The sequence below is a fragment of the Lampetra planeri genome, chromosome 6 (genome assembly GCF_965212315.1).
Source record: "Lampetra planeri chromosome 6, kcLamPlan1.2.h2, whole genome shotgun sequence".
Lineage (NCBI taxonomy): Eukaryota > Metazoa > Chordata > Hyperoartia > Petromyzontiformes > Petromyzontidae > Lampetra > Lampetra planeri.
In genome coordinates, this window is record NC_136112.1 from 9414138 (window position 1) to 9426738 (window position 12601).

Below are 12601 nucleotides of genomic sequence, written 5' to 3' on the forward strand. Positions count from 1 at the left end.
TGCCTCACCTTAGCCATGGGGAGGACAACTGTGTACCTTTCCGCGCTATGCGTGTGCTTGACTGCGCCAGCGCTCACCGTTACCGAGCAGGTGGCGTTGCGTATTGAGGACGCAGATGTCGTCCTGGGCGCCGTGTTCCCCATTCATCTGAAGGTCACGGGCACCAGCGGCGACGACAGCATGGGAGACCTGCCCTCCCAGCGGCGTTGTACCGGGTAAAGGAGCATCACATCTGACGGGCATACAAACACTGCTTTTGTATATTTTTTTGTACATTATTCTATGATCCTGATTGACATTCAGCAGAGCAACTCAAGAGCTGCTTTGAATACGATTATTTGATGCGTTGGCAGCGATGTACAAGGACAACTGCTATGAAAAAGGGCCATTGCCCAAAACGTTGCCAATTGTGTGGTTTTTTTTTGGTTGGTGTATGTATGTTCAACTTCTGTCGCACTCTACGTAGATATTCGGAGGTGCGAGGAAGCACAAACTAAACACAGAAAGCAGTTCGTGTTGAATGTTTTTTGTTACTTTATGTGTTGGCATTTAAATGGGGTGTCAGCTGTTTATTCATACAATTTATTTATTGATTAGAATTACGAAATATAGAATTAAGCTATGCACAAATATGTTGGCAAACAAATGTTAATATTTTCACATGAGGTATTGCATATTTTCATATTAGCCTCTGAATATTCTTTGCTACATTATGCATCAAATGAAAACCTACGAATATGACTGTAGAACTTTCAGGCTTGATTAATAAACAGCCGTACATTGCTGCGTAATGGGCTGTCATAAATGCAAATAAACATTTAAGCAAAGCATATCAGTGTCTAAGTTGAAACATTGCCCAATGTGTTTCATTGTTCAGAAAAAACATTGCCATATTTAAATTTCAGTCCTCGAATTGTAAATGCTGTGGGTTCCCTCTTCAACACACCGGTGTGCTGGACTAGTAACAAATCGGCATGTTTTGCTTACGTGACAAACCTTACTAATTGGCTGTGTCGGGTGGTGGCGGGTTTAACGCCACATTTATATTTACGTGATATAACCCAAAAAAACTTACGAAGTGCAATTTAATGCAACCTTGCAATGTTTAAAAAAGTATTTTTTTTATAAAGGAACATACACGTGGAATGTACTTTGGAATTTGTGTTGTGTGCATTGTGGCATTATGAACGTCACTTTCGGCCGTAAATCTGGCATGCATTGTATTTACCCCATCGCTGTGTTCATTTCACACTCATCATCACCATCGTTTAACATGCAACCCCATTCTGTGTGGCCGCATAAGCCTGTACATGCGGTACCTCACATGGATGTACACCATGCTGTACGCTATCGACGAGATCAACGAGAGGCAAGATCTTCTGCCCGACATCAGGCTCGGTTATGACATCTATGACTCCTGCACGAACGTCATGAAGTCCCTCGAGGCGGGCGTGGCGTTGATGAAAGCAACGGAGGACCTCACGAGACCACCCCTCGTAGGGGTCATCGGAGATGGAAACTCAAAGCAGACCGTTGTCTTGGCCCAGATGCTCGGCTTACACGACGTGCCACTGGTGGGTATAACTAGCCTTGTCGTGTTTGGGGGTATGGGGAGGGGTGGTTGGGTACAATATTCCAGACGTTGTAATGACCGCTCGCACACACTGAGGATATTACAAACAGCCTGCAATAGCTCGAGGGGTCCGGACAAATGCAAAAAAATGTGTACAATTAAGCCTATGGGTGTCACAATATGTCCTCATATGCGCAGGAGCTAAGAGCGGAATGCATGATAGACAAGATCACATCAACATCATCATAAACTCTTTTTGGTGTTTAACAGTTTTGTTTGTGGTTTGTTACACGTTGACTGTGTCGTACCCCCTGAGTGTTCGTATGCCGCCCTCCAAGGGGTGAGTAAAGCACAGAGCATTTTGGGGGTTTCTTACCACGTGCAAAAGACTCAAATCTGGTCCTGGGCCCCTCTGTTCACCAACCCGCACTGACCGGTACGGTGAAGTAATGTCAAACCCCCATTAACCGAAAGACCTTCATTCGGCAGTATATTGACACAGAGCTGTAAATGATGGTCATTATAATTTCATATAGAAAAAACTATAAATATGCATGTGAATCTCTTCTTTGTTGTGCAGATAAGCTATGCTGCCTCAGCACCTGCCCTCGGCAATAAAGCGGAGTTCCCCACCTTCATGCGCACCATCCCCGGTGACAGCTCGCAGTCAAAGGCACTGGCGGAGCTGGTCGGGCACTTTCGCTGGACCTGGATCGGCACACTGGGCTCGGACGACGAGTATGGCCGCCAGGGCCTTTCCCACTTCGAAAACGAAGTAGCATCGATGTACAAAGTGTGCTTTAGCTTCAGGCTGTGGATCCCAAAGAATGCTCAGTACAACGACATCACGAAAATCGTCGACACCATTGCCGACTCGAATGCGATGAGCATCGTCGTATTCGCCATCGACACCGACTTTGAGCCGGTCCTCAAGGAAGTGGTCAGACGCAATATAGTGGACAGGATCTGGGTGGCCAGCGAGGGGTGGATCACATCTCCCTATTTAAATAAACCCGAGTACGCACCCACGCTGGAAGGGACCATAGGATTTGATGTGGCCCAAGGCAACGTCCAGGACATCATGGACTACCTGCGGAACCCCATGCGGGTAGCGGAAAATCCGTTTGGGGACGAGTATTTGAAAGAGGCTTTCGGCTGCACGCTCCCCACCGCAGGGCCAAATCATTCTGACACCTCAACTGATACAAATAATGCCACCTCTGCAGGCAATTCCCCTTCTCCTGCCACAAGCAATGAGACTGCTCCAAATCACTCCAAATATCCAGGTGACATTACAGCTGCAAGCAGCAAATCTACTGTAGCAAGCTATACATCATCTCCAGACAACGTTTCTTCTGCAAGCAACAGGACTGCTGCAAGCAATGCGCCCACTCCAAGCAACTCCATCCCTACAGATAACGCGACTGCTGCAGGCCAGGGGGAGGTTACTGCAGAAAACACCCCCTCTGCCGAAAACCTGACATCTTCTGGCAACTTCACTTATGCGAGAGATATAAGATCCACTGACAACTTAATCCCTACCAACAACAAGGACAGGCCCACGACTCGCCCCCAACTGTGTGACGTGAACAGGCCAATGAATAGAATGGAAAATTATTTCCTAAACGAGGCGGGGATGGGCATCCCGTTCGCCGTCTACTTAGCCGTCTACACGGTAGCACACGCACTCCACGACCTCCTCGACTGCGACACGAAGAGGGGAGCTGATGAGAAAAGCAGTTGCGCCAGTGTGTCAAACATCCAGCCGTGGCAGGTGATTGTGGACATCGACACAGCAATCCTCATTAGCTCCATCATAAAATGCCTATACCTTATAGGTTGCATGAACGCGGTTCAGAGGGTGGGCTGCAGTTGGGCCCCAGTCAAGAGAAGTGCTTTCAACTGGATTCTCCACGTGAATGCCTCCTTAATGCTCATTATAGCTACAATCATCATCATCATCATGATCACACATGCTGAATTCATTAATCGCAAAATTATCTCAATGGCCATGTCATAAAATGCCACCCCTAGACTTTGGCAGTACATTGCTCCTGTTTGAGGGTGGGATAAACCTACCACCTCGATTTTGAAGTTTACAGTTGCAGGTGATAACTCATGCAGGTGGCTGCTGGGAGTGTGTTCATCATGAGCGCTTTCTCCACCAGACTGGTGCATGCTTCAGAGGAGAACTGGTCTGGTGGGAGCATTGTACTGGCACATTGCTGTGTGTTGCTTTCGCATCCAGCTCCTCAATTAATCCACCTGCATGACTTAATTTAGACTGGAAAACTCGAGACACGTGCTGCCAGTAACCCTGGACAGTATACAGTATACTTAAGGATTATGTTCAGTTTTTATTATAACCAATATCAGTTACACATGTATCACAGTGGTGCAGAATTCTCAGTCTATTAAAAATCGCCTTGTTTGGCTATATTTGTTTTGTTCCACCTACACAGATGTTAATGAAGATGCACGATTTAAACTTCCAACTAAATAATTACAGTGTAAAGTTCTTCAAGAATGGCGACCCGTTGCCACACTACGTCCTCAAGAACTGGCAGAGGCAGAAAGACGGGACCTTGGTTATCAAGAATGTGGGCACTTACGAGTACAGCAAGGAAGGGACAAATACAAGCGCTCTCCATTTCACCTCCGAGCCCATGTGGAAGAACTCCAGCTCAACGGTAGGTCCAGAGCTCTTGGCAACAAAATCATAAGTGCCGGCTTGTGGCTCAAGTTAAGAGGAGGCAACAAATGTGTATATACGTGACGTTCACCCTTTTAAATGCTCCCCAGCTAAGGTTGAAAGCCTTCATGAATTTTCTCTATCCGTCTGCTAACTATTGTGACAATGGTCCAAAATTTGTTGTTATTAGGAACTTACCCTATTGACCCTGACCAATTGGATGAAAGGGTTTCCCAAAACTTGGCAATAAAAAAATTATCACGAAGTAGAGAAGCCTTTTCGGCCAAGGTTATAATGTCACATACCATCTGCGTTATGGTCTGGATGTCAATAGTGATTGTCCGGCGTAAAGGGCGCCAGACAACAAGCGCTACCTTGGGTGATTTTACTTATTTTTGGAATGCGATGGCAATCTGTCCTGACGAGGCCACAGAGTTAAGGTCCGCACAGTCTCGCAACACATTCCAGAAGTAATGCATTCGCGACACATTTTCTTTGCATTCCTTTTTTAGCAATGATATAATTTGCAATTGGAGAAGGCCAAAGTGAAGTTAATTGCCTCCCTCCATCTTAAGCTATGTATGATGATGGTAACAACAGCACTCTGGTTAAGACAGAAGGGATGCATTTTAGGAGGTAGAACAGCACACTCCCAAATTGTAAGCTTCCAAGTTAAAATCCTGGCCAGGTTTACGTCTCAACTCATCATCGTATCCTCCAAGATGAACATTACGAACACCACTGTTATGGAAAGACAATGGTCGCTGCTTCTATGGACAAACTGTATACCTCTGTAGGAATGTGGAATTTCAACGACGATCTCAAGAGTGCACATTGTAATGCTAAGTGGGGCTCATCCGTAGCAGACATACAACGTGGCTTTCAAAGTAAGGTTATCTGTAGAAAATTGAAAAATAACGGGCGCATGCACACAAGCATTCTAGCTTGTCCATACACACACCTTTGAACGCAACACACATTCTGTGTGACTTTCAAACACATCAATACACGAGTTACACAGAATTTGCCGTGACAAAATGAGTTTTGGTAAATGGCAGGGAATGTTTCAACCCATATTTTCCACAATCTCAACTTCTGGCCTGACAAAAGGCGGTCTGGGGCGATGTTTGCTATGCATCATCCTAATGAAGTAATTTGTTGGTCATTTTCGAATATGGCAAATGCACAAGATGTTGTATGGAATATTTCCCACCTGGGAAAAAACAAAAGTCCCCGTAGTAAAATCCAGATGTTCGAGGGGAAAACACTCAGACGCCGCTAGTTGAGTCAATAACCCACTCCCTGCACTGCCCCCTACAAACCCCCCATCATAGCTGGACAGGTGGGCACCTCACACTGGCCTCATCTCTGCAGAGGTCACCAAGTCCAGCTACCAAAGTAGCAGCTACCAAAGTAGCAGGTCTGTGTGCATTGTCCCCAAAACTAGGCCATCAATACAGGTAGATACCCATCTCTGTTGCAGAGTTTTAGTTCGGAGGGCATCCATCAATCCTGCCAGAGCATTGTCAATCATGGACGATTCTGATTCACGTGCTGGCCATAAAGATAGTCGCTATGACAACCAACTGTATCGGACAAACCAGACGTTTGCCTAACAAGAGAGATGTTTTGATTACGAAGAGAACGTAGTACTTTGTCAGACTTAAACACGCAGATGAACAATTTTGCATGCATGTCTCCACACAGGTAAAATTATCACGATATCTCATTGCTGTGGTTGAAACGCATCACTTGTTGAATAAAATGCTGACGTGCCTAAACTTTTTTTTATCATAAGTAATCATTACCAGCAGCCCTTTGCATATTTTTCAGTTATTGCAGGAAGTGTATTAAATGCATCTTCCCTCAACTAACGATCTAAGCATTTGCGTATGATGTTTCAACCCAACTCCAGGTACCTGCATCCATGTGTTCAGTTCCTTGTATAAAAGGCCAGAGGAAGGAATTCGGACCTGGCTGGAGTGCCCAATGTTGTTACAAGTGCGTCAGCTGCTCAGATGGAAGCTACAGCGATAAAGACGGTACCATGCATGGTCATAACACATTCGTGTTTTTGTGATATGACTGTCCTTTGGTATATCGTGTGATATAAGGGCCACACAAATCGTATCGTCCCTTTAGCAATAGATTTTTAAATACTTTATATCCTGGCAATGTTTATGAAATACAAAATCCACTAATCAAAGTTCTGAATACAGTAAATACATATTAAACATGTTTTTTATCCTGCTTACAACTATTATAGTGTATTGTTTAAATCGTTTGGTTATTTATTTCTTCTAGCGTAACTGGCAGCATAAGTGATTGTCGCAGACTTACTTTAAGTGAGTTGCAGTTTAGGAACTACACATTCATCTTCATCTGCATTGGAAGAAAAGCATTACATATGACATTATAAATGCACAACCCAAGACAAATTTACAGCAAACCTGATAACAAAAGCCACAAAAAAATCACATTTTGAATGGTAATTGACCCACATATCCCAAACTAGATCTGTTAAGTAGGGTAACTTATCAAAATATCTAAAGTCACATCTCAACAAAAAAAAAATATAATAGAAGCCTGTTGACAAATGGAAAACATTTAAACATATTACCAACACACTGACATACCCAACGCAAAATGTGAATTAATGGCTAAATGTTCCTTAAATATACAAAATATACTTTCATGAATATAATATTGTACTATAGCCGATCACTGCTTGGGGAAGTTGCTCTTATTTTAGACTTCATTTCCTAACGTAAGTGCTTTGAATATTTTAATTTGAGACTTTTCAAGTAAATATATTTGTCATTTCTGTCTCCATTAAAGCCCCACTCTTTTCCATACTATTGTAGTGAGCAACTTCTCAGGCATTATTTTAGGAGGCAACAACGTTTACTCTACACTATATCTTACACACTGTTCACACACGGGATAACTATGTACGGGTCTGACCCACGTCGCCGGAGACGAAGACCTCGGGTTCCATTCCACCTGTAGACAGCCCCGATTCAGCCTCGGGGCTTCCCCTTAGTGTGGCCTGGCTCCGCCCTTGGCCACGCCCCCTTCTGGAACCTTCCAGGAGGTTCTTGGCCGCCGTCCACGTGCCACCTGCCCGGCTCCGCCCTTAACCACGCCCCCTCCTGGAACCCTCCAGAAGGTTCTGGGCCATGCTCCCCGTGTCCCCTCGGTCACCTTTGCCCTACCTCCCTAACCCTAGCCCATCACGTGCTTCGCCAGCCGGTGCCGTGTCCCCACATGCCCCCCTTCGCCAGCAGCCAGCACCACGCACCCTAGTGACCCACTGCGTGGTGTTACATGCAGTGCTGGCTGCTACACCCACATTCCCTCATTCTATGCCGTAGTGATCTGTTTTATGTCACTACACTATTTTTCAGCAGGTTTCTGCATTGGGATATTTAACCAATTTCACTGGGTCTCGTGTTTACAGCATATGTGTATACATATTTAATATTGATAAACATTTTACATTCTATGATTGTGAAATAGTGAAGGGGAAAATGCAATCGCGTAAATATATAAATGTATCGTTAAAACCTGCCACCACCCGACACAGCGAAAGCCTACGTGTTAAACTGAAAATTAATCCTCCAGAGATATTTCAGAGTTCAGCCCTTTCGAATGGTCATAAACACCTTCCTCAATGCCGGTCCCATTGGCAGTTGTGTCAACCGTTTAAATTTTAGTTCATACATGAATGGCCCTCTTACATTCCATAATCTGGAGTTGAGTCCGGGTCCATATCCCCACACGCTGTGAGCTCCATGGGCTTGGCCCCTCGAGCTTCGAATTCTCTGCAGCTGCGGTCAGGAAGCGATCTTAATAAACGTTTGTTTAAAAAAAACGATTAACAGGCTTGGCGTAATGTATGTCACTCGAAGATAACATATTTTTTCGTGTATTTTCCTGCAGTTTTTTTTTTTTTACACAAACACAAAGCAAACGCAATGTATTGTATTTACCTTCTTCTTGGTTCTTTCGGTAAAGTCACGTAGAATGGAAATAATAAAATAATAAAAATTAAACATAATAAAATAATTCTCACGACGTTTCGGCCACAACGCAAGCAGCCGTCCTCAGGTGGAGAGCAGGTCTGTCGAGTAGACAGAGTCTGTCTACTCGACAGACCTGCGTTGTGGCCGAAACGTCGTGAGAATTATTTTATTATGTTTTATTTTTATTATTTTATTATTTCCATTCTACGTGACTTTACCGAAAGAACCAAGAAGATGAATCCCTGCAGTCACGAAAGCTTTAAATCGAAAAATGTATTTACCTTGTCACGTTTCATCCACCCTTGTTCTCAGATGCCATCAACTGCACAGACTGTACCCCCAACGAGATGTCCTCAGAAAACCACACCTCCTGCGTGCCCAAGCCGTTGGAATACTTGCGTTGGGGATCGGGCGAGGGCATCACACTTGTGGTCCTGGCCATGCTGGGCTTCTGCTTCACCCTGGCAGTGACTGTGATCTTCGTCAGATATCACGACACCCCCATCGTGAAGGCATCAAACCGTACCTTGTACTTCACACTGCTCTTTTCGCTTGGCTGCATGTTCTTGGGCACGCTGACTTTCTTCGGGGAGCCTACGCCATGGCAGTGCTTTGTGCAACAGCCATGTTTTGGCATCAGCTTCTCCCTGTGTCTTTCCTGTACCCTGGTGAAGGCGGTGGAGATGGTGGTCGCCTTTAAGCCCAGTGAAGCTTTCACTAATAAGCTGAAAATCATCATGAAGTTTGAGGTTGTCATCGTGGCTCTGCTCACCAGTATAGAGGTGGTTATATGCGTGCTATGGCTGGCGATTTTGCAGCCACAGGTCACGATGCAGCCCAGTCTGAAATCCATCAACGTCGAATGTCAAAAGTCCTCCTTATTCCTGATCCCGATTCTCAGCTATATCTACCTGCTGGGTCTCGTCTGCGTGGTCTTGGCGTTTCTGGTGCGAAAGGTTCCGAAGAATTTTAACGAGGGCAAGTTAGTGCTGCTGGGAATGCTGACTTTCTTCATTGTGTGGATCTCATTCATCCCAGCCTACTACGTCACACCTGGAAAGTACATGGTTGCCGTGGAGGTCATATCCATCATACTGTCTGGATACGGGATTATTGGATTTTTGTTTTTCCGCAAATGTTACATCATTTTGTGGAAGCCACAAAATAACACTCGATGGCGTGTAAATAATGATCAGCTGTGCCAAAGAGAGAGAGACAACTAAAGGGAACAAGAAAAAAACCGAGGTTTACGCTGTGGAATGTTTTAGCATAATAAGTAGTGCATGTATTCTTTCGTTCTTTCGGTAAAGTCACGTATAAAGATAAAATAATAAATTAAATAATAGCATACTACGACGTTTCGATTGCAACACAAGCAATCATCATCAGGTATAAAAGAAATAGCAACAAAAATCTAACCAGAAAACTATAGACAGACATATAAGCAGACAGACATCACAAAGATACACAGAGAGAGAACACGTATCGGCACAAAGAGAGAGGGATCGTCTCTGTGACGAGGCCTTAAATATAGAGAGGGGGCGGGGGCGGAGAGAGGGAGGGGGCAGAGAAAAAAATTAGCATGTCAATGAGTGGACGATGACGTAGTACGGTACGCAAGCTTGAAAATTAGGAGAAAGACACACTAAAATTAAATAACCTAGCAAAATATCGAAATGTAATGTAATGCAACACAGAGAGTCGGTCAACACACAATTAACGCATAGCCTGGTTGATTACGTATTTCAAAGATTGCTAAGTTAGAATTTAAGTGTGAAAATTCCAAAGAGAGGACACAGGCAGAGAGAGAAAACAAAAAACCAGAGAGAGAGAAAAAAGATAAGCTTAAAACTTCCCCGTAGAAGTGGTTCAATCTTAATTTTGGAGCTTTCGTGACTGCAGGAATTATTCTTTGGTTCTTTCGGTAAAGTCACGTATAAAGATAAAATAATAAATTAAATAATAGCATACTACGACGTTTCGATTGCAACACAAGCAATCATCATCAGGTATAAAAGAAATAGTGCATGTGGTATTGTAATGCAGGCAATAATATGAACGGCAGACCGAATCAGCAGTGTTAGCTCCATGACATTGCTGCTAACGTTTGAGTAATTAATTGCACACTGCCAACTATGACACGTGGATGAGCAACATGGACATTGACAAAGAATACATGTTAAACACGATCTAAAAGTGAGTAAAGAGGCATGCTCAGAATTACACTGACAATGAGAGGAGCACTTGTACCAGCGAACGCACACAAATTATTGACGTCACATTGGCTTTCATCTTCTTGGTTCTTTCGGTAAAGTCACGTAGAATGGAAATAATAAAATAATAAAAATAAAACATAATAAAATAATTCTCACGACGTTTCGGCCACAACGCAAGCAGCCGTCCTCAGGTGGAGAGCAGGTCTGAGGACGGCTGCTTGCGTTGTGGCCGAAACGTCGTGAGAATTATTTTATACTGGTAGGAACGAAGTGGACCAGACCACCAATAGATTAATGTGTCCGTCCGTCCGTCCGTCCGCGTTAGTCCGTCCGTCCGTCCACGTTTGTCCGTCCGTCCGTCCGCGTTTGTCCGTCCGTCCGTCCGCGTTTGTCCGTCCGTCCATGTATCAACATCGCCCCCTACTGCAAACACTTGGCATGACCCTGTCCGACAAGATGGCCGCCCGCTCCCCCTGCGATCTGTGAATTAATCAAGATGGCCGTCGCTTCCAGCGCATCACGGCAAAACTTTAAACTTCGCTTCAAAATTACTTTACTGAAAAGCAGCACGTTTATTTAAAAAAATTACTTTACTGAAAAGCAGCACGTTTTTTTAACACAGAGACAAGAAACATTTATTAACACAGAGACGAGATACATTTAATCGCCTTATTTGTGCACGAAAAGCACGGCGCGAGGCCTAGTGCGGCAGGCTTCACGAGGCCTAGTGCGGCAGGCTTATTAACACAGAGATGAAACGCAGCACGTTTATTAAAACAAAAATTACTTTACTGAAATGCAGCACGTTTTTTTAACACAGAGACAAGAAACATTTATTAACACAGAGACGAGATACATTTAATCGCCTTATTTGTGCACGAAAAGCACGGCGCGAGGCCTAGTGCGGCATGCTTCGCGAGGCCTAGTGCGGCAGGCTTATTAACACAGAGATGAAACGCAGCACGTTTATTTAAAAAATAATTTACTTTACTGAAACGCAGCACGTTTTTTTAACACAGAGACAAGAAACATTTATTAACACAGAGACGAGATACATTTAATCGCCTTATTTGTGCACGAAAAGCACGGCGCGAGGCCTAGTGCGGCAGGCTTCGCGAGGCCTAGTGCGGCAGGCTTATTAACACAGAGATGAAACGCAGCACGTTTATTTAAAAAAAAATTACTTTACTGAAACGCAGCACGTTTTTTTGACACAGAGACAAGAAACATTTATTAACACAGAGACGAGATACATTTAATCGCCTTATTTGTGCACGAAAAGCACGGCGCGAGGCCTAGTGCGGCAGGCTTCGCGAGGCCTAGTGCAGCAGGCTTATTAACACAGAGATGAAACGCAGCACGTTTATTTAAAAAAGATTTACTTTACTGAAACGCAGCACGTTTTTTTTAACACAGAGACAAGAAACATTTATTAACACAGAGACGAGATACATTTAATCGCCTTATTTGTGCACGAAAAGCACGGCGCGAGGCCTAGTGCGGCAGGCTTCGCGAGGCCTAGTGCGGGAGGCTTATTAACACAGAGATGAAACGCAGCACGTTTATTGTTGTTGTGCATATTGGCAGTGGTGCCTGACTCGGCTGAATCTGCAGCCCGGCAGCGGCAGAGCAGAGGCAGCGAGAGGCCTCGTCGCTGCTGCTATTCACTCGCTTATAGTTCTACCGTGTTCACTACATCTCTGTCATGTTCACTACATCTGCTGTGTTCACTACATCTCTGCCGTGTTCACTATCATCTCTACATCTCTGTCGTGTTCACTATCATCTCTACATCTCTGTCGTGTTCACTACATCTCTGTCGTGTTCACTATCATCTCTACATCTCTGTCGTGTTCACTATATCTCTGTCGTGTTCACTATCATCTCTACATCTCTGTCGTGTTCACTATCATCTCTACATCTCTGTCGTGTTCACCACATCTCTGCCGTGTTCACTACATCTCTGCCGTGTTCACTACATCTGCTGTGTTCACTACATCTCTGCCGTGTTCACTATCATCTCTACATCTCTGTCGTGTTCACTATATCTCTGTCGTGTTCACTATCATCTCTACATCTCTATCGTGTTCACTAC

General features: G+C 44.4%; 1 protein-coding gene across 1 annotated transcript; it reads left to right on the plus strand.

The window, feature by feature from the left end:
* Window positions 1–15: 15 nt before the first annotated feature.
* LOC144719659 (extracellular calcium-sensing receptor-like) lies at window positions 16–9802 on the plus strand. Its single transcript, XM_078595796.1, has 7 exons — window positions 16–215; window positions 1304–1574; window positions 2154–2707; window positions 3167–3347; window positions 4036–4263; window positions 5600–5678; window positions 8603–9802. The coding sequence occupies exons 1-7, from the start codon at window positions 16–18 to the stop codon at window positions 9511–9513; spliced, it is 2424 nt and encodes an 807-aa protein (XP_078451922.1). The 3' UTR covers window positions 9514–9802.
* The last annotated feature ends 2799 nt before the right edge of the window (window positions 9803–12601 follow it).